This window comes from Rhipicephalus microplus, chromosome 10 (genome assembly GCF_043290135.1).
Source record: "Rhipicephalus microplus isolate Deutch F79 chromosome 10, USDA_Rmic, whole genome shotgun sequence".
NCBI classification, from domain to species: domain Eukaryota; kingdom Metazoa; phylum Arthropoda; class Arachnida; order Ixodida; family Ixodidae; genus Rhipicephalus; species Rhipicephalus microplus.
This window is the reverse complement of record NC_134709.1, coordinates 18,044,018-18,065,167: the sequence shown is the minus strand read 5'-3', so window position 1 is coordinate 18,065,167 and position 21,150 is coordinate 18,044,018. Positions and strand designations below refer to the sequence as shown.

General features: G+C 42.6%; 1 protein-coding gene across 2 annotated transcripts; it reads right to left on the bottom strand.

Annotated features, from left to right (window-relative positions):
• Positions 1-13,680: 13,680 nt before the first annotated feature.
• LOC119181345 (trimeric intracellular cation channel type 1B.1) lies at positions 13,681-20,887 on the bottom strand. Of its 2 annotated transcripts, none has more exons than XR_012886466.1 (6): positions 20,663-20,887; positions 18,149-18,305; positions 17,112-17,296; positions 15,829-15,916; positions 14,350-14,773; positions 13,681-13,796 (listed from the first exon to the last, which is right to left on the bottom strand). XR_012886466.1 is itself a non-coding variant. In XM_075875156.1 (6 exons), the coding sequence occupies exons 1-5, from the start codon at positions 20,781-20,783 to the stop codon at positions 14,470-14,472; spliced, it is 855 nt and encodes a 284-aa protein (XP_075731271.1). In that variant the 5' UTR covers positions 20,784-20,887; the 3' UTR covers positions 13,681-13,796; positions 14,447-14,469. The 2 variants fall into 2 exon arrangements, 1 of the variants encoding a protein (XP_075731271.1); XM_075875156.1 differs by having other exon boundaries at positions 14,447-14,773.
• Positions 20,888-21,150: the final 263 nt, after the last annotated feature.

Below are 21,150 nucleotides of genomic sequence, written 5' to 3'. Positions count from 1 at the left end.
GGCTGTTTCATTCACTTCCTGCACAGCCATTTGCGGAAGCTTTCGTTTTTTTTTTTAATGTGCGAATCTTGACACATGGTGCACCATCCTTTCTGTGCTCATCAAGTCAAATCATTGGTTGTAGGTTTTAGCATATTTTTTTTAATGTCTTGTTTGAACACCCAACTGCCATCTGGCGTGTTTTACCAGCCAGTAACACATTTTTTTTAGAACTTTTGAGCTTGAGAACGTGGGCTTAATTTTCAACCACCGTGGCGTCGTTTTGATGGGGGGCGAAATGCAAGAACATCAATGTACTTAGATTTAGGTGCATATTGAAGAAACGAGAGTGGTTGGTTAGAATTAATTTAAAGTCCCTCAAAACAGTGTGCCTCATAATTGTATTGTAGTTTTGGCACCTAAAAGACCAGAAGTAATTTCATGTACATCTGTGACTGATTGTGTTTTTAGATACATACCGTAATTACTCGAATCTAACGCGCACCTTTTTTCCGGTTAAGCGAGTTCAAAAATCGCATGCGCGTTAGAATCGAGTACGAACAAAAAATTACGGTCAATCTATTGCCATCGCAAATCCAAAATGGCCGCCCCCTACGTGCGTCGGCATGGTGCGTTGGCTATTTCTGCCTATGTGTTTACCATGTGCGGCACTTCGTACGTGTGCTGAGGAGTTCGTCATCTAGTAGTGCATTAGCATCGACGACGTGAAAGGGCCGACTCCAAAAACTCAAGTGCACCACGATGCCGCTTTTAAAAGAAAAGTCATCGCGTGTGCAGAAACGGACGGAAGTCGGGCCGCATCGCGGTCGTTCCCGAAACGTGCGTGCGGGACCGGCGGAAACAAAAGCAGAAGATTGTCGGCAGCAAAGCTTCACGCAAAGGCTTCAGTGAACCACAGCAGGGTCGGTTTCCGCAAATTAAAGAGCTGCTCCGCGAGTATGTGCTTGAGGAGCGAGCGGCACAGCGGTCCGTGACGACAGAACTGCTCCAAGTGCGGGCTATGCAATTAGTCTTAGAAAAAAGTCTAATGCGGAGCCAGTTTAAAGCGAGCAGGTGCTGGCTAATTAACTATATGAAGAGGAAAGGCTCTTCCCTTCGAAGGGGAACATGCATATGCGAAAACTTTTGCGGAGAAGTACGATGAAAAGCTTTACAGTTTTCAAAGGTTCGTCCTAAACTTGCGGCGCAACAACGGCTACCTGCTTGGGCAAATCTGGAATGCCGATCAGACGCCTCTTTACTTCGACATGCCCGGCACCACAACTGTCGAGAAGAAGGGGGCAAAGCAAGTTCGCGTGCTGACATCGGTCCACGGTAAAACTACAGTGACGGCAATGCTCTGTTACGCGTCAGATGGGCACAAGCTTCGCCCGTACCTCATATTTAGATGGAAGACAATCCCGAAAGGAATCGTTTTTTCGAGTGGTGTGATCGTGCGGGCCAGCGAAAAAAAATGGGTGCGCGTTGCAATCGATGTCTTACGTTTTTTTTTTTTTTTTTCGCGGTGGAAATCGGGTGCGCGTTACAATCGAGGGCGCGGTAGAATCGAGTAAATACGGTAAGTGCATAGAATAATTTTGTCCTGGCATTCTAAGTTTTGATTGCCCTTGTGTCTATAATGGAATGAAAATTCGCTGCTCATTTGGGACAGCTAATTTATTAGTTTTCACGCACCTACTGACATTGGCACTTCAGTAATTATGCCCGCTCTGTTTGCTGGCCAAACAGACCCCTAGAACCGTTGTCATGAGTGTACACTCTCTCTTCTGTGCGTGTGAGGCTGTATGTAAAGAGAAAGTCCTCTTAGAAAGCTGGAGCCGAATGCCGATGAAAAGGCACTTTATACACACATGGTGGCTGTGTGTGAAGCTTGTCTTTCGGACTGCATCTGATTCGTACCTTCTAAACATACAAGGATGAGCATTAAAGGTACGCTTTTTAAGTGTACTTTTCAAGCACGCTGTATAAGCGTATCAACATGCCTAAATGGACACTCTCTTGAAGAGAAAAGTCACTGTCAAGGGTGTCAGTCGGTTTGCAAGTGTTTCAACCTTCATTTAAATACCAAGTCATCAGAAACGTGAAGTGCAACAGTATTGTTGGTAGCAACATATTGTATCGACTTGTCCAACCACAGAGCATTATATAGATCTCATTGTTACTCGAGTGCTATCGTTAAAAAAATATTTAAGGCTGCATGATATTGGATATGTCGGTGCCAAAAATTTACACCTGCAGCTAAATAAGAAATCATAATAAATAAGAAACTGAGGAACCGAGCAGCTGAACCTTTGTAGAAATTGAACTTTAGGCAAACTTATGTCCAGTATAAAAAAAAAAAAAAACACTCGAAACAGGTGGCAGAGTTAGGTGGCACAGTCTTCGATCTTCAAACGTGATATCTGCAGTGAAACACAGTTATCGTTCAAGTGTTTGTCATCGTACATTTTAGTATAGTTGCTGGTGCTTGCTTACGTTACAGAATATACATCATGAATTGTGTTTCACACCCGCTGCAATTACAGGCAGGGTAGAAATGGCAACATTTAGGCAGCTTCCTAAACGTATCGGTGCATCTGGGACTGAGCGATGACCCCGCAACATTCATTTTCTGGGGAAAGTCAATTGACCAGAAAACCACAGGTAAACGTGTCGACAAATTTTACTACCGCTCATATACTTGCCGGATGGTATGTACGCCGCTGGACGGTGCTCTTGGCGAACCACTCTTGTTTACGTCTCCGGCAACCTGATATGCCAGAAAAGTGCAGCACGCTTGTGTACAAACTAAACCTCGCTAATTAAAAGTAGGGATAATGAAAAGCACGTAGTAGGGATAAATGTGAGTGCCAAAACGGAGCCCACTTGTATAAATGACAAACGGCAAGACTGAGGCCGCCTTCTTAAGTGCGACGTATCTTTATGGAGCATTGAGTCAGATGCATCGTTATGGAGCATGTGTTGTAAAGAGCCAGTTGTGCTTTGAACATTTTGCCCGAACTTGCACGTGTGATAGAGGTGCTTACAGGTGGATATGCAAACTGTTAAAAACGCTTGCAACTGACTGCCCCATGCTTCTGTGTGCGGTCTGTCATATTTTACAAGACTTCTTTGTGCGAAATAAGTGGATGTGACTTGTGAGTGAATTACCAGAAGTGTTTGTGCACGGGCCATGGTTTGACACTTCCGTTTGAACGCTACTGATTGAGAATAAGCTTTACTTTCTGGGGTAGTTGCGGTTCAATAGCGCTCGTCAGCGATAGGTGTGCTGTAGTATTGCAGCGGGCATTAGCCATGCCTGCTTTTACCACACTTTTGAAACTTATCTTCGGGGTAATAACCACGAAGCTTTATTCATTGCAGTGACTAATTAGTAATTAATGCTTAAATAACCTTTGCTTGTTAAACAAATGTAAGTCAGTGAGGAGCTTTATTTACTTTTGTTAAATAGCTTTTTTTTTTGGATGAGATGAGGAAACGTGAGTATGCAAGCTTGGCATGTGAGTGCAGAAGAATTGGTCTCTCTTATTTTAAATGATGTTGCTATGTATTAAAAGCATCAAAAGGCTTAGAAAGCAGCTTATGTGATAAGAGTGGAGCAGCTGCCCCAAAGAGTGACTCTGTATTGAATGATTATAGCAGATTGCAACAGTGCGAGTAAAGTGATGCACTAGTTAGTAAAAGGTGTCGTCTGAAGATGTGCTTCGTGAGTAGCGTGCAGGGACTAGTTCACAGATGACGTGTGGTTTCGTTTTTTACACTACATTTTTTTTTACTCTGTGTCCTGGATGACTTCTTTCATGAAGAGTCTCGTACATTAGCTCAATCTATTAAGTAGTGCTTAAACGCTGAGGGATTGTCTTCTACATTTGTTAGTAGCATTGAGAATGGCAAGGTGTAAGTGCCTTTTGGAACCCTTGAAAGCATATCTGAAAAGTCTGATGTAAGAGCGCTGAAATAATGAAAGCAAACGGGGTGCTTCAGGGACACAAGACGTGAAAGTAATATTGTATCGGTGCTGCTTGTACATTGTTGGGCATGGCCACCACTCGGTGGCGAAGTGATACGTGTGCATGGGCCTGAGTAGGCAACATGCTTCAGTCAGTATGCAATGTGATAGAACCACGTACTAGCGAGTGCCATGAAGCGTTCAGTCAAGAGCGAGAGTGACGGGGTCGGTGGACGGTTTTGTGCATTGTTGATGGAATATGCTTGGGAAAGTATGCACTCAGTTTTTGCTTTAGGAAGGACACTTTAAGAGAAAACGGCTATTTAAACTAGTAAATTAACATTCAGAGATTACTTGCCAAAGGAACAGGTTCAGCAAGCAAACCAAGAGTCAAAAAGTGAGACGCATAGCTGAAAACACCAGATAGTACTGGCATCTTGTTTTGTTTTGGTGTTCACATTTAAGAATGACTAATGCTGAATGACGAGTACATTACCCGGTGAAGTTTCTAGGAGGACAGTGAATTTAACTTTTTGCAAATTGTAGCTGTATATTCAAAGCCCTGATTTACGTAGCCTATACGGAACAGTGTACAAATGTAAGTGATGCTCATAACGCCAACAGATATATGTAGCTACTGGTAATATCAAGCGCAGCAGTCTTGCAAAAAAAAAGTAAGTGAGTGCACTTCTCCAATAAGCGAACATGTTTTTTGAAGAATTGAGCACTAAGATTGACTGCTCTTGTTTAAAAACCTCATTCAAGTAAACATTTTTTCTGGTGGTCTTTTCAATGTGTCTTTGTTTTTTTTTTTTTTTGCGTGACAATGCTCATATGCCTAGTCTGTGCAAACTATGCTTGCTCTTAAGATGTCAACTCACCTGAGAGCCAGTGGCTATCTGTGTAGGGTACTTTCTGCTACGTCACTTGACAAGGCTTCTCATGGCAACTTTTCATAGCTTGTAAACATGGCCCACAAAAACACCATTTTATAAGGGTTGCATAAAAGTATTCTTGAGTTCAGCTTGTGAGATGCATTTTTTTTTAATATTTAGACTTGGTAATCTGTGTTGCAACTACCAATATCGCGCAATTTTCCACTTTGCTGCGAAAAATGAACCAGCCATGTTGAGTGGCTCGCCAGCGCAAACTTTCTCTTTTACTGTGAAAGCTTTTTTGCCCAAGCTTTGCCAGTTCTTTTTTGTTTGTTTGAGCTCTCTCTCTCTTCATCTGCTTTCTCCTCTCGCCAAGAAAAATAAATTTTGGGGTGTAAAATTTCACCCCCTTTCAGGTGTTCTTGTTATGCCACTGCAATTTCCATAAGTCTTGCGTAGTTCCCCTTTCCCATCCAAAACCCTGTGCGTGGCAATACCATGATCATCTTCAGCTTTTTAAGAGCTCCTAACAGGAAACTAGCTTGTGCACAGTGATAAAGAAGGGACTAAAATTTGAAATTAATCTTAATTCTCGTGTATCGTGTATCATTTTTACACCATTTAAGGCATGACTTCGACTGCACCTTTTAGGTTGTCGGTGTCAACTCCCCTTTGTGCAATGAAGCTACAATCGTCATACTCAAAACAAGCATTTTGAGCGACACCCTAAAAAATGTCATTTCTTACCTCTGAGGTGTGTACATGTTTTCAAGTATTCTTCTAGTCTTTCTGTGGTGAGTGTGGCGTAGACAAGACTTTATCAGTGCAAACTGAAATGTGTAGTGGACTCCCAGAACGTGTCTTGCGCTTTCTGTTCTTGCGCGCAAGGCAGCAGGCACCTTTCACATCTATTCACTCTGCACACGTTACTCCATAGTAGCAGCTTTCCGTTGTAGGAACCGGCGGCTCTGATAATGCAGTCTTCCTCAAATGTTTCACTAAGGTGCTGGCTGCAGTCAATACTTGTCTTTTTTATTTGTTTTCGTGTGGGGTGCGTGCGTTTGTCTGTCAATGTCCTATGCTTTTCGCCATCGCTAAAGCTGTGAGAGACTATTTCGAGCGTGCTTCGGAAAAACTTATCCGTGCAGGGTACCGTACTTGCCGCAAGAGCCAGTGACCACATCACCAGTTGTATTCTCTTTCCCGGTTGTCATTGGAACTAGGCGTGTCTTTTTGCTGTAACGTAACTGTATTTGGTATGTAGAGGTTCACATATCCTAGGTTAGGTTGTATGCGCTGTTTGCTTGTGTTTGTTGTAGTAACATAAAGCACACCGAGATTTTGTTGTACTATACCTACTGCCATTATTAAGCCTAGCATTGCTTACATTTATTTTAAAATGAATGTTTTATTCAAGGCTGTGTATTAGCTACAAAACGTTGTTTTTTTTTTTTAAGGTAGACAGGTTCTCGCTTTCTTTTTGTGTGTGGTACCGGTGAATACACTTCCATTTTGTAAATAGTATGTATAGTTTTATTGTGAGGTGATATCACTGAAAAAAAAAAGAGAAAAAAAAAGACTGCTTTAGTGCAGCAGTTCTCACTACCAAAGTGCAGTTTATATTGTTTTTTAACTAGCAACTATATTGTAATTGGTGTGTACGCTTTTGAGTGCTGCGGGATAGGTGTGCCTACATTTGCTCGAGGCGTTATTTTCAATGCGCAGTAATCTTCTGTTTTTCGCAGACATTTTAAAGTTTGTTGTGATATCAACAATGCAATGCACTCTACAGTCACTCTGCTTTATTTTTTGTGTTTTCGTGAAAATAACTGTAAAATCAATAGTTGTTTCCAAAGTCCGCTTCACTGCTGGTATAGCAGGTTCGAGCAAATGCATTAGAAACGCAAGCTGAAAAATATACAGGTTGTAACGCAGGAGCTGCTAGACACTCACTGAACCTGTTGCTCAGACGCTCAGATCACTTGTTTTGACTGGTAAACATGAGTCTGGTGAACAGAGTTGGTTAGGAGGCTGAGCTGGCATATGGCAGGCATCACGACCTACATCAGCACCAGTAAGCAGCCACATGGCGAAACCTGATGCCAAACTGTCACCCAACCTAACCTCGCAACTTTCGGCCGAGACTGTACTGGTGACACTTATTGACAGAGCCGCGAAGCAAAGCTCTCCGACAGATCCCGAGTGACCGTAGCTGTAATCTGTATTTTAAGGCTTGCTACAATACAAACCGGCTGTCTTTCTCAATTGCAGAGTGGCTTAGAAATGCCTAGAAATGTGTCTTCACATTAACATCTTTTGTCTGTTTACAGGCTCGTGTGCGAGAGTTCGTGCATAGTGACCGTTGTGGTTGCTCTTTGGTAATTTTTGCCCACTACTTCCGGAAAACTGTCTAACGCAACTTCTTTGAAGTTGAAGCTGCTTAAAATTGGTTACGATTTCAACACAGCTTTGCGAAAAATTAACATGTAAAAGCGGTTAAGCTTAAATCAAATAGTGCGCGTCGTGCCGAAAACAGAAGCGGTGCAATGCCCCGGCAGATTGCCATAGCGGCCCATGGCAATAACGCACGAACAACCAAGAAAGCCGATGCTTTCTTGGTGTATTGACATTTCTTGGTGTCTGTGTTTTCGCTTTTCTCAGCTTGCTCATTTTCTCAGGCTGCAATATTTGGAGAAAAAAGTGTGATTTCGCACTGCCTCTTTTTGTGTGTGCTTGTATAAGCGTACTGTGAGAAAGAAAAAAAAAGTACAAAAGCTATATTGTAAAAAAATGTTAAAATATAGTTTAATAAATGGTTTGTACAAAGCCTCATATTTTGGATGCCTTGCTGTACATGTTTGTGACATTGTCGCATGGATATCATTGACACTGATCTAATTTAGTGAACTAAGTTGGTAACAGCTTTTTATTTATATCGGATGTCATACTAAAGCATTTCTTTTGCTTCCATTGCTGCAAGCAGCAGGTACTCTTTTTTTTTTCGTTGCAGTATCAAAGGCATCTGTTTTCGAGAGCTATTCTGTGCACTTGCACAAGTACAGTAAAAACCACGTTAACTTTAACTCGGTTTTTTGAAAATTCTGCCTAGTTCAAAATACGCGGTCTAGTGTTTTGCAGTGCAAGTCTGAGTGAATAATTTGAAGCGGCGGTCAATACCAGTCCGGTTAATTTAAAAACTTTGGGTGCCATGTGCTATTTTTTTATCCTGCTTTTGCTGCAAATCTGTGGAAACGATGGGTCTTAATAGCCACAAGGCAATGCAATGTAGCAATATTGATGAGCAGCAGCTGATGCAACGCAGCCTTGCAACTTACAGTGCAAAAAAATAAGAAAAAAGTCTCACACTCAGCTGAAATGTGTGTGGGCAGAAAACAAGACGTGATTCTAGCAATGTCGGCGTTGCACGATTTACCAGTTTTTTTTTTTAATGGGAATATAAAGAAAATAATAAAGGACAGTTTGGTGGAATTCGCGATGTATGCGAACCTTCAAACTGGTTGATCTAGCAATTTGCGCACTTGCACTGCTGGCGGAGTTCTCGCTGACAACACCTACTTGGAAAATTCGGTCCGAAAGCCTCGATAGGATCATGTTTTCTAGCCAAAGCTTATTTCGAATTTTGTCATACTGGTCATTATTAGATTCTTTATTTCACCAGAAAGAATGGTCGCATCGTGACGTGCTGACGCTGCGGGAAGCAGACGACATGCCACCCACGTGTCACTACTGTGTTGCAGTGAAGATGTCTTGTTTTCCTCAGACGCGCGTTTCAGTTTATCATGACGATATTTTCTTTTCTTTTTAATTGGTGCGAGCAGCGAGGCCCGCCATTCCCCCCTGTTTGCAGCAAAATTGGGACCAGGTATTGCTGAGAAACATAACCCTTGGAGCCGCAAACTAGCCGGCACAGCAAACGACCTGCCCTGGTTACTTCGAATAATTATAGTTCTTTGCATCCCACTCTTTTTATTTTGTCAATACGAAAACGAGCTTAATTCAAAGATTTCTCACTGTCCCAGTGACTTTGAATTAGAGGCTTTGCTATATTTCAGTTGCGTGGAGCCTCTGCTATGTCTGAACTATCTTAAACTAAGGCGTTTATGTGCTCTCTCTAAGATATGGTCTTGGTTAGCTGGAAGCCCACTGGCAATGCCTCTTACCAAAACTATGGCTAGAATGCTGCTCTTCTTTGCACGGGGAGCCTGCTGCCAGTGCGCAATCTCGGAAGCTCTGCCTCTTGTCGCATGTTGCAACCGGACACCGTGGAAGAGCGCTTGCCTTCGCATCGCTCACTCGCGTGACATAATTTTGGCAGCTGGTAATGCTTTGCGTGTTTACTACGGGCGACCGTCAGAAGTGCTCGCCTCCATACCGAAGGGAGAGGGTAAAATCGTAGGGCTGGGCAGCGCGTTCGTAGCTCACGTTCCAGGCATGGCTTTTTTGGAAGTATTGTCAGTAAAGAAAAGGCCCATTTCAGGGCTTAAAGTTGACAGTGATAGCTTGCAAAACTGAGCAATAAAAGTACGACTTCACAGTACATTGGAGAGCACAAGTTCGACCAGATAAACTAATAAGCGCTTAGTTGCATCTAGCAGTTTTAGTCTAGTAGTTTGCCTCGTTCTAGCTTAACCTTGCCAAAGTGACAGGGTACGTTCGTAATTACAAGAGGTGTTGCAATTGTATCGGAAGTTATACTGAAGCACTTCTCGAGCACTGGTGTAGGTTCATGTAGGTTACCTGCATGAAAAGTTCAATCGGTTCGACGAGATTGCGCAGTCCTGTTGTGCCAGTAAGCGTAAGCAAGCATTAAATACAACTAGCAAGGTTAAGGGAATGAAGATGAAGTCAATCAGTATTAAGGTGAATACTTTATTCCATTTATTGGCTTTCTCAAAGCCTACAACAGTGAAAAGTGATTGGTAAACAAAAAACAGTCCCTTTGTTTGAAACACTTTTTAGGGTATAACGAGGGCAGGGTAAAAGGACTAGTGACTTCAATCTTTGGGGTAGGAACACCTTAAGCACAGCACGTGGTGTTCACCCTGTTTCGATACATCGACCTATCACAGTACATGTGAACTCTCAATGTAATGGAAGCCTGTTGCATTTAGCTAAACTACGATTCGCTCAATTGTTTTCCGTGCTAAGGTTGACACAGTTTGTAAGAGATGGTTTGCCAAGAACTTTATGGCTTGGTATCATTATAAACAATTCCATATTTTGCAATGTCATCGAAAAGCAGTTTCACTTCTAGGTTTTCCAAGTTCACATAAACAACCATAAGTACAACTGATCTTCATTTTGAAATATCAACAATACACTTTTTTTTTTTGCACGGAGATCATGCAATGCTAGCATATCAACCAGAGATTGAGTGTACTCGTATAGAATATACGCATCGATTGGACATCATGACCTTGAAGCATTGATTGTTGACACTGCAGGTGTACAGTGTTACTCTCGCCAGGTTAAACACACTTGGCCTGCATAAGGGCACTACGCTCATTCATTAATGGTTCAGAAAAAAAACAGCTGCTTCAGAGCTGCCATATTGTCAGCTTGTTTTAGAGCCTCCTCACAAAGTGAATGTGTATAAGTTTCATAAAGCTCTACGAATACTAGTATTTAAAACATTACCATGTGTCATTGCCATAGGATACATCGTTATATATGTTTTCAGTAGGACAAACAGTGGCTAATTCAGTAAACAGTCTTAAGTCGTTTGCTTATTGTATGGCTGAGCAATTACATGAGCGATTCTCACCGCAAGCTTTCGCATAGCTCTGCTCTATATTTTTTTTGTTCATCTCGGCGCTGGCACTTTGTGTGGTTGCTGACATCTTCAAAGGACTTAAAAATGGATGGAGCCGAGCTTGCGAATGCTTCCGAGTAAGTTCTGCAGCACCGCTTGGCAAAAGCAGAGGAGTCGTTATGGCGGCCACAGAGCCAACAAAAATCGGACTCTTTTAAGGAGCAGCCTTGTCAGCGCTCCATTGAGAGCCCTCTCACATTCAATTCAAGTGTATAAACGAGCACCTTTGTCCCTATAAGGACCAACAGCTTGAAGTTTGAACTCTGGAAAACAGTAGCCAGTAAATGTACGTACTCTACACCTATCCATAGTCTCTACCAACCAAATACCAAACCTACTCCTCAAGAGTTTCAATAATACTCGTTGTTGGGCTAGTTGGTGCATTGCTTCAGATGAAAAACTTCCGGCCAATAAAATAACGCACACAGGAAACGAAGAAGGAGACAGGAAAGAGGCCAGACTACCAACTGTTTATTCACATATGCGTGGCTCAAGTATATATACTCATACGGTCACATGGTGAAGCTAAGTGCTCTTTAAAAAATAACCAAAAATTGCCCAAAGTAATAAACTGACTCATAATCATTCAAAGCTTTCTTCGCTCTACTAATCGCTACAGATTACAAACAAGATTCTAGGAACGTGTTTTCCTTCCTGCGCAGTGTCACGGAGCTATCGCTGCAGCATGCTTCACCACTCTTTGCAATATGAAAAGCTTCCAAAATTTCCCGTGCCAATTTTTCATGGCTTTTGCCTAAAATCTTGATTTCGTTCAGCAGTGGCTTACAATTGCACTGTTTACAATGAAGGGCTAGATTGGAGCCTGTGCCTTTCTCAAGTGATTTGAAATGTTCCCAGGCCCTAAAATTCACACAACGCCCTGTTTGGCCTATGTATAACATCCCTAACCTAACATAACCTTGTCAGCTGTTGCATATATGAATATGCAACAGCTGACAAAACAGAACTGGCTTTCCCAGTTCTGTTTTGTCAGCTGTTGCTGAAACGTTACTACAAAAAATGAAAGGAAAAAAGAAAACCAAACAGACAGGTCCAGAGCAGAGGATACCACAGGTGTTGCCCTATACGCACCGTGTAGCGCATGGCTTGAAAAAAGTGGCTTTCAGGTTTGGAGTGTCCGTGGTATTTTCCGCACCAAGGAAATTGGGTGGTTTGTGTGCACGCATCGGGAAAAAGAAGAAGTTTCAGTGTGAGGCGAAGCATGGGAAGGTTTTTGTGAAGTGTGTTGTTGGCGTGGTGTATGCAATTCCATTGACGTGCGGGATGTTATACATAGGCCAAACAGGGCGTTGTGTGAATTTTAGGGCCTGGGAACATTTCAAATCACTTGAGAAAGGCACAGGCTCCAATCTAGCCCTTCATTGTAAACAGTGCAATTGTAAGCCACTGCTGAACGAAATCAAGATTTTAGGCAAAAGCCATGAAAAATTGGCACGGGAAATTTTGGAAGCTTTTCATATTGCAAAGAGTGGTGAAGCATGCTGCAGCGATAGCTCCGTGACACTGCGCAGGAAGGAAAACACGTTCCTAGAATCTTGTTTGTAATCTGTAGCGATTAGTAGAGCGAAGAAAGCTTTGAATGATTATGAGTCAGTTTATTACTTTGGGCAATTTTTGGTTATTTTTTAAAGAGCACTTAGCTTCACCATGTGACCGTATGAGTATATATACTTGAGCCACGCATATGTGAATAAACAGTTGGTAGTCTGGCCTCTTTCCTGTCTCCTTCTTCGTTTCCTGTGTGCGTTATTTTATTGGCCGGAAGTTTTTCATCTGATCCTCAAGAGTAAAGGCTTCTATGCCATGTAACCATTGCAGGTGCCAAAGTCTATATATGGCATGTATTTAATCAATTTTTATTTGACGCCACAGGTTCAATTAAACACACGCCAACCTGCTCACAAGTAGAACGCCATAGCTATTGGCTCGATACCTTAAAATTATACGGCCCACCGACCAATCACTGCCATCATCACTATCAGGATATAGTTTTGGCACTTTCCGTTTCATTTAGGTAGCATCACTTCGAAACACACCTGCTAAATATGCACCATATCTTTGTGTACATTAACAATTAAGACAATAAATATTATATATGAATATGCATCCCAAAACCAACCATGTAGGTAACACATCAGAGCACAAAACTAGAACATGGGTTGACTGCAAAATAATAAAGATCGTGTCCACTGCACAATGCCATGTATGTTACACCATATACACAACAACATGCGTAGGCAATACATTACATTTTCATTCAGCTGTAATGCAAATATATACTTATAAATATGGTTGATTTCATATATGAGCAAGGAAGATTGGTTTTCCTGTAGCGTACTATAAGCCGTTAAGCGCTAGCTAGCTGATCCACATTGTTGATGGGAAAGTAGATGAAGTATATGGCTTAAGAAGGCTTACAGCTACTATGGTCGCATAACAGTCGGAAGACACTATTTTGTGTGCATCATTGCACATAAAATGCAACTACATAAGTGTAGGAGAAGACTTTCATTTTAAACGCAGTGGTTGCAAGTTTGGCAGTCGAGGAGAACAAAATATCGTCTTGTGCATCATTGCATGTGACATGCAGTTTGAAAAGTAAGAGTACCAGATGTGTGAAAGGAAATCGATAGTGCAATGGTTGCGGGTTTTTGACAGTCGAGGAAAGCCTACTTGAGTAAATGCCAATTAAGTAGCATATGTAGGATGTGGTCATTTATTACAGACTAGCCCAGAGTATAGTGAAGAAAAAATGCTAAATATAGGCGACAGGCATACTGCGATGCAACAGCACGAAAAACCACTCCTTTTGCCTCACCCAGGCAACATGTCTTTCAAGCGGCACACTGGTTTTCGAAATGCAGAACATTGGAACGTCACTTGCATTTTGCATAATTAAAGCGGGGTTTGGGTGGGAAGTTTGTCCGAATTCCCAGGTGGGTGGATATTCAACAATCACAGAGCGGCAACAGATTGAACGCAAAAAACACAGACAAGGCACGCACTCTCGCAACCCTTCCTTTACGAATCTCTCCAAACTCCTTTATCTTCCATGAGAGCCACTGTTTGGCAGCACTCGTTAGCGCAGCAGTAGACCCTGTTTGGACACACACGCAACCTGCAGAAGACAAAGGGTAGATAACAAACAATGCTCAGTCAACCTCGAACGTTGACAAGCCCCGCTCAATTCAGATACACACAACCTGGAAACGAAAGGGTAGTAGGAGGGAACGAACAAGAAAGGGCAACCGCCAAAGTGCATGAGACATGCGATCCGAAAAAATTAAAATAAAAAATTGAGCAGCCAAAAAAAGCAAGCAGCCTGGTATTTCAATTTCCAGCTTGTGCCCACATAGCCTGTAAAGTTTGAATGACTGTAATTACTAACAGCTTGGGAGCTGTGGCCTGGAAACTTTCACAGTTGAGTGTACAGTATCAAGTCCTTCACTTTAGCGACAATGGTTGAATATCACACAAATAATCATTACACAAATAACAACGTGCACCTCAATCTAAGTACACTGGCTTTTAGCACTTTGGCTCAACCGAAATGCAACCGCATGGCCAGGATTTAATTCTGTGGCCTTCGGGTCTGCAGTTGAGAATCGTAGCTATGGCAGGTTAGTCGCACCTGGGCATGTAAACATGATGACCGTGGCTCTTGCACTTGCCTTGGTTTGTCGCTGGTGTGGCTCTGAAGGAAATGTTTAAAAAGAACAAAGAAAAAAGGAGAAGGGAAGTGGTGACATCGCAGTGAAGACAACGCACGGGATGGGTGGAAGGCTGCGTCGTCAGTCCTTCTTCTTGGTGGCTTCGGACTTTCCGTTCTTGGCAGCGTCCGCCTTGCCCTCGCCACCTCGACTGGAAGTGAGTGCCCTTCCCAGGGCGTCCCACACGCCACCCAGGAAGACGGCGCAGAAAAGGTTCTCAAATGGCAGGAATGGGTCGTGGATGCCCAGAAGCATGGCGGATAGCTTGAAGTAGAGCAGGAATACGACAATGCCCAGATAGACAAGCGCATGGGGTGCGGAGATGAACTCGGTCTTCTTGTCCAGGACGAAGATCACTGAGGCCACCAGGCATGCTTTGGTTGCGCTGCAAAGGTGCAGTATAACAAAAATTTGCAGAAGCCAGAACTGCAGTGAAATTGGCTCGCTAATAAATATGCATTAGGAGCAGTAGTCGGGCCACTGCAGCTAGGAGGCAAAAGGACTTGAGAGAGCAAATTGACAAGCTACACTGCCGTCTCAGTAAATAGTGAACTCTAAATTTGCATTCAAGAAGTAAAGGTGTAATGTTATTGCAAAACTTATTTTTACGGTAAACGAGGCTTAAGGTCCTTGGAATCGTACAAAAACATACAAAACTTCAGAGAGCCTTCATTGATTTAATATATGCCGGCTTCTTTATCACCAGCTTCAGTACTGCTTCCAAAGGTTACACAGTATCGTGGCTTACTCGATCACCTTATATGGACACCATGGTTCAGCAGGCCTTTCAGAAGCAAAACCAAAACTTGCAGTGGAAAAGACGCTATACTAAATCACTCAGTGCCCTTAGGCATTGCAGTACTTTTTCTATAGCCAAGAGAAACACATAATTAAAAATGCCAGTACCTTTTAAAAACCTTTTGCAACAGCTAATATTAAAAAGTAAGCCACTCGTGATAGCAAAGTTTTGATTGCGACCTTCAGATATTCCATCTAGATTTACGAAACCACCAGTTTTTAACATCGAACTATTACATCAATTTCCACTTTGCAACAATGAAACGGGGCATACTCGAGAGTACAGCTGATGGTGTACATGCTAATTCAGTTACATTTATTTCACATATGTACTTTCAATTACCACTGCACTGCGAATTTCCCCGAGATTGGTATGTCAGTGGCCATCACCTTGATGCATTGCACACATATTGGGCAAGTTTTAACAAGATTGCAGAAGCACAGGAGTAGTTCATGAAGCTGCTTCATAAAGAAATGTTGCGTACATTATAGTAGACTCTCAGGGGCTGTGCTAAGCAAAAAACAAAGTGAGACAATACTTTCGCTATTGGAAGTTGATATTACGCAGTTTCTTTAAATACATGGTGTGAATGCTTCCCTAAAAGCAGTGGCTAATAACAAAATAGGTTTGCAGAGACTCACAAGCTAGGCTGCATGATCTCCATGGCTCCTGGAGTCCAGAAGCCTCGGAGTAGACGCTCGAAGACTTTGAGAAATGATGACCCGTTACCTGCAATTTATTTGTGACAATGAAACAGAAAGCAAGTGCAAGGACATTCTATTTCAGAGCGCAGCACATTTTTGGCGACCGCGTCTACTGAGTGAACAGCATAACTGCAGCCAAACTTCATAAATGTCGCACCTGACAAGCAAGCAGTTCCAGTTTTTCATAGGTCGACGAAAAATGTGGAGCTCACGCGAACTCGCTCGCGAAATATATCTTTCCCTTAGGGCTCACTCGGACTCTGCAAAATTTTCAACCAAACTCACTCACACGCATGAAACTCGCCAAATGCCGTTCCCTCGGACTCGCTGAGGCTCATATTCTCTCCGAATCGGATCAAGCCACCAGTCTTGGTGAGAAGTTTGCTAACCTGTGATTATATCTGAATATTTTTTATACAGTTGAACCCCTTTATAAGAGGCATGCTCTGGGCAGCAATTCTCGTCTTTCATATGAGATGTCTCTTACAAGCAATGTACCACATATGCATTTTCCTATCAACTCGTAGTTTACTGTAGGCACAGTGGTGTCTCTTATATCAGTGTCTCTTGTAAAGGGGTTCGACTGCAGACGAGAATTCATGGCACTGCATCAGTAAAATGCAAGTTTTTTTATTGACCTCATCGTAACCGATAATCCATTATTTTTATAAGTCATTGTATCGAGGTTTGACTGCACAGAGTTCGAAAGAACTGCAGCAAAACTAAAATCCCGATTTTCTCCTCGAGCTGTTGCATTACAACTTTTTAAAAGTGTGGCAGCTTGTGACAGTTAGTGTCGCAAATATCTTGAATTAGTGCATTCATGAAGAAACCATGACAACATTTATCTCTCGTATATCTGTTATGGTCTCGGTTCCTTCACGCTTCTTAAGTTGCGCCTATTCATACTGTTATGCAAATCAAGTGTTTTCCTTGTGTTTACATCGTCCACTTGCTTTTTACAAAGTCAATGATATCCAAATCCACACTACTTTCAGCTGGCACTTATTTTGTCTCCTCTTTTCACTGATGCTCCAGTTGCTGCAATCTACGACGACTATGGGATGGACATGAACATGATAGAAATGACATGGATTAGTTTTAGCATACATAATTATATCCGTTTCTGTCCGCAGCCGTTTAAACTGCATATACTACATCTAACAACGTTGGCAGTGTGCCAGCGTGTCTACTTTCGAGCATTATCGGGCACGCCTGACCTTTGACAACGCCGATGACGATCATGATGACGTAGCTGTTGGGATACACCTTGGCAGCATGCATGACTCCGTCGTGGACTTTCTTGCACCGCGTGACCTCTTTCATCAGTGCTATCACAAGCTTGCAGGGGAAGAACTTGCAGATCTTGTAGACGATGTCAAAAGGCGAGTAAAAGATGGCATACCTGTTTTGTGACAGCGAAACAAATGGAAAAATAAAATTAAGGGAACTGTATTGTAGCCGCAATATGTTTTCACATCATTTGAGTGCCAGCATAAGCTGTGTAGAAAGTGCTGAAAATTGCAGTTGAAATCGAGGGCTGTCATGCTACACATGCTGCAACAAGTGTGTAATAGGGCATCTACATAAAACTAGGCAGTTGAACATTATAAAGCATATGCAAGCTCACGCACAAACACTTTATTGCTACAGTGCACACTGTGGAACGATGTGCAAGGGATGGCATAGTACTCGTAATGGGTGAACAAAAAGAAAAAGAAAAATTGTCACCACAATAATGTCCTTGCATCTTGTGAGTGCCAGTACAAGTTGAACAGTAAGTATTGAAAATTGTAGCTGTGACCTTCAAGCGTAACTACTCTCTCTGAGTACACAAAAGAACTATGGAGTGATCTTTGCAGCTTACTACACGGACAGCGTTGAAACAAGAAAAGCGAGGTTAGAAGCTCATGATATTGACAGACTCGGCATTAACTCTCTTTCATCCTCATTCTTTCCATCAGTTATGCTGATGCCAGCCAACAACAGTGACAGGAACAGGTGCCTAAGAACTGTGCTCTGAAGTACGTATTCAACATGCTATTTACCTACAGAAATGCATTCCCAAAAAAAATGACCTATATTCTTTTATTCTGCAATTTTTCATCACAATGGCTCCTTGCATACGAAAAAGAGAGTTTAGTCTGTTGTCAGTTACTCTAAGAGTAAAGCCAGCTTTAGCACCGTCAATACCAGGATTAAAAACAAGAGAGCGAGAAAAAAAGAAAGTTCATCAAGTGTGAATAAAGGCACGTACCACACTGCAGTAGCAAGCAGAACCTGCTGGTTGTTTTTGACGGCCCCCAGGACAGGCTCGCCCAGCAGAAATGCGGACAGGAACCCACCAGCGAAAATGGAAAGCATGCTTGATATCCAGCAGGACATCGGGTGCTTCCTTGAGAAAAGCTGAGAACCTGTGCAAAATGCACACAGTGCATTTTAAGTAAGAGAATTCCATGCATTCCTATGGGGTTACACTTGATGTGAACTTAGTTTGGAATGTAATACTTGGAACTAAAGTAGCAATTCATTCATTCAACATGAATATACAGCAGACACTCGTTAAACTGAACCTTAATGGACGGGGAAAGGGTGTTCTGTGCAAAAGGAGTTCCATGTACAGAGATATGAGTGCATAATTTGGATAGGGAGCCAATCATAACAGAGGCAGTAGTTCTATTTAAAAAGTCTGTGTTTACTGGGAGTCTACTGCATCTATTGAAGTGTTTTTATGTGTGTTTCAATAATTTTATATGTGATTAATTATATCATTTTGCAAACTGAATAGAATTAGTGTGTAAATTGCATATATCCTATAAAGTTACATGAAAATCATATAGAATTATTGTAATGGCATGGAGAACATTTCAAAAGGAATGGGATTCTAAACCGTTTAAACGCTATGCTGGCCGCATCGTTTTATCTAATCACTTGTCTTTCTCAACAGCATATTCCTTTGATCAACATACATTGTATTACTCTTGTATGAAAGTTATTGATAGATATATCCTATTCTGTCATCTTTTCCAAGAGAAGTGACCTTACTGGTTTGGAAGCCCTCGGAACTCGTTTTCGTAAATACGATATCGAGCGGCACGAAAAAGAGCACCGATTATGTGAGATATCGGTGTTAAAGAGCATTGACACCACGGTCGAACAAGCTAATTCTAGGCTGACGGACTCATGGGTTGACTCACTCGGAGTCACTCAGACTCAAATCGAGCCTCGAGTTTGAGTCAGGGTGAGTCCGGTTGAAGAAAATTTTCATGAGTGTGAGGGGAGTCGGGCTCAGAAAAATTTTTGCGAGTCTGTGCCCGAGTGAGTCCAAAGCTCAAAATTTATTTCATAAGTGAGTGAGCTCCACAAGTTTTGCTGACCTATGTAGGATAAAAAAAATTAACATCTGAAAAATAAAGATAAAAAAGTAGGCAATAATCAGAACAGGGTGAATACTTTTCCTATGAAATGGTATGCGTGGGATTGTGAGAAACCCCGGTCAATTCTTTTGTTCGATCCAGCAGTGCTCCTGATAATCTGATTCTGCTGACAACATAGATGCATAGTTCCACTTGGGCCTGTGGCTCAAGGCACAAGTGAAAAATGTAGGCGAAACATTATCATTACTACATTATTTTTATGCTACTTATTCCCTGCACAGTAGAACTGCAGGCTGAATCCTAAATAGTCTCAGCATTTCTTTTTGTAGGTCGCACATGTTCCTGCATCTTTGTATGTTGTTATATATTTCCAAATAAAGGCAGGACGAAACCCTGCCATGAGAAATTCGTCGATAGAGGGCGCGTGCTGAAGCTGACGTTTAGACAAGTGGACTGATCTTTTCGAAGGCTGCAACTGGTTTTACTTACAGAATTATATTCAAGAGCCGCAGCTGGTGTAGGAGAGCACACCTAAATGAGGAGCTTTATTTTTCTCTTCACAATTAATTTTGATTGTGCTTAAGAAAGGACAGACCTGTAATGCACTGAAAAGTGAAAGGTTATCCGATAAGCATCACAGTACAAGAGCAGTGGTGGGTCACATATAGCATTGGGCTTGCTTGCACTTAACAGGTATCCTAATGGTTGTAGAATTTGTGCACGGAGGCCTGCTGAAAAGCGTGGAAAATAGGCACTATTAAAACGAAAAATAAATAAATAAACGACTAAACTGATATAAAGAGCACACAATTAGTCGTGTTCGAAAGGTGACATCGTTACGTGTTGTCGACGTTGTCCGTAGCTGTGATCCAAAACAATGCCAGCGCGTATGCGACTTCCTTTTTTTTTGCTTCGAACGCCTTTCGCGAGTCTTTCATGCGTAAAGACCGCTCGCTGCGGCAGGGACACGCTACAGCGATATGCCAATCATGCGCCAGTCGCAGGAAAAGCCTGCGAACGTGCTTTCGCGACCCTCGAGTGGTTAACTAGAGCCGCGAGGTCCCCAAAAAAGGATCGCGTGCTCGTCCAAAGTTTACACGAAGCTCGCAGCACTCGCTACGCCCAGGGGAGATCGCACAGCGGTAGTAGCCCCATCAGCGAGTTCGCGATCGAGCGTGAAAAAGAAACGTCTACCGCAGCATCTTTCGGTTTCGTGACGTGCGCTCCCATGGCACGACAAAATGCCAGAGAGAAAAAGAAAAAAAGGCCGCGATCGCCAACTGCGAGGCTTAGAAAAGCAACCTCGGTCGCTTTGTTTTTAGTACTTGTTTGTTTGCGAATTCTTCTCTCAAGGGTACAAGAGCCGCGGGCTGCGGACCCGGGGTTTCGCTTACCGGCTCCCAAGTCCTCGCGCAGGTACAGGCAGGTGATTACACAGTGGGCAATGTCGAAATACGGGTACATTTTGAGCTTTGTCACCTGGTTGGCGACATCGAGAAACATTTCGGGATCCATTTTTAAGTCCTTTGCAAGTTCGGGGGTGCCGGAGCGCCCGCTCGCTGTTCGGGATTCGTGCGGAAATCGTAAATAGAACGCGCGGCAAGAGGCTGGCTGCTACTCTCCTCCATTGCGCATGCGCACAAGACGAGAGAGCGAGGGTAGTAGAGTGGTTTCAGTAGAGAAATGATCAGAAGGGAAGCGTTTACACGTTCGTTCCAAACATTTTAGGGGCGTGTTGTCAAATAAAACTGATTCTAAAGCAACCCTTCCTAGTTAAGCGCTGAATAAAGCGCTACTTGATATAGTTGCATAAATATTCCTTTTTCTTTTGGTGTACGTTGTTCAGTCGTTTAAAAGTGCAGTGTCTTCGGCGGCTTCAAAG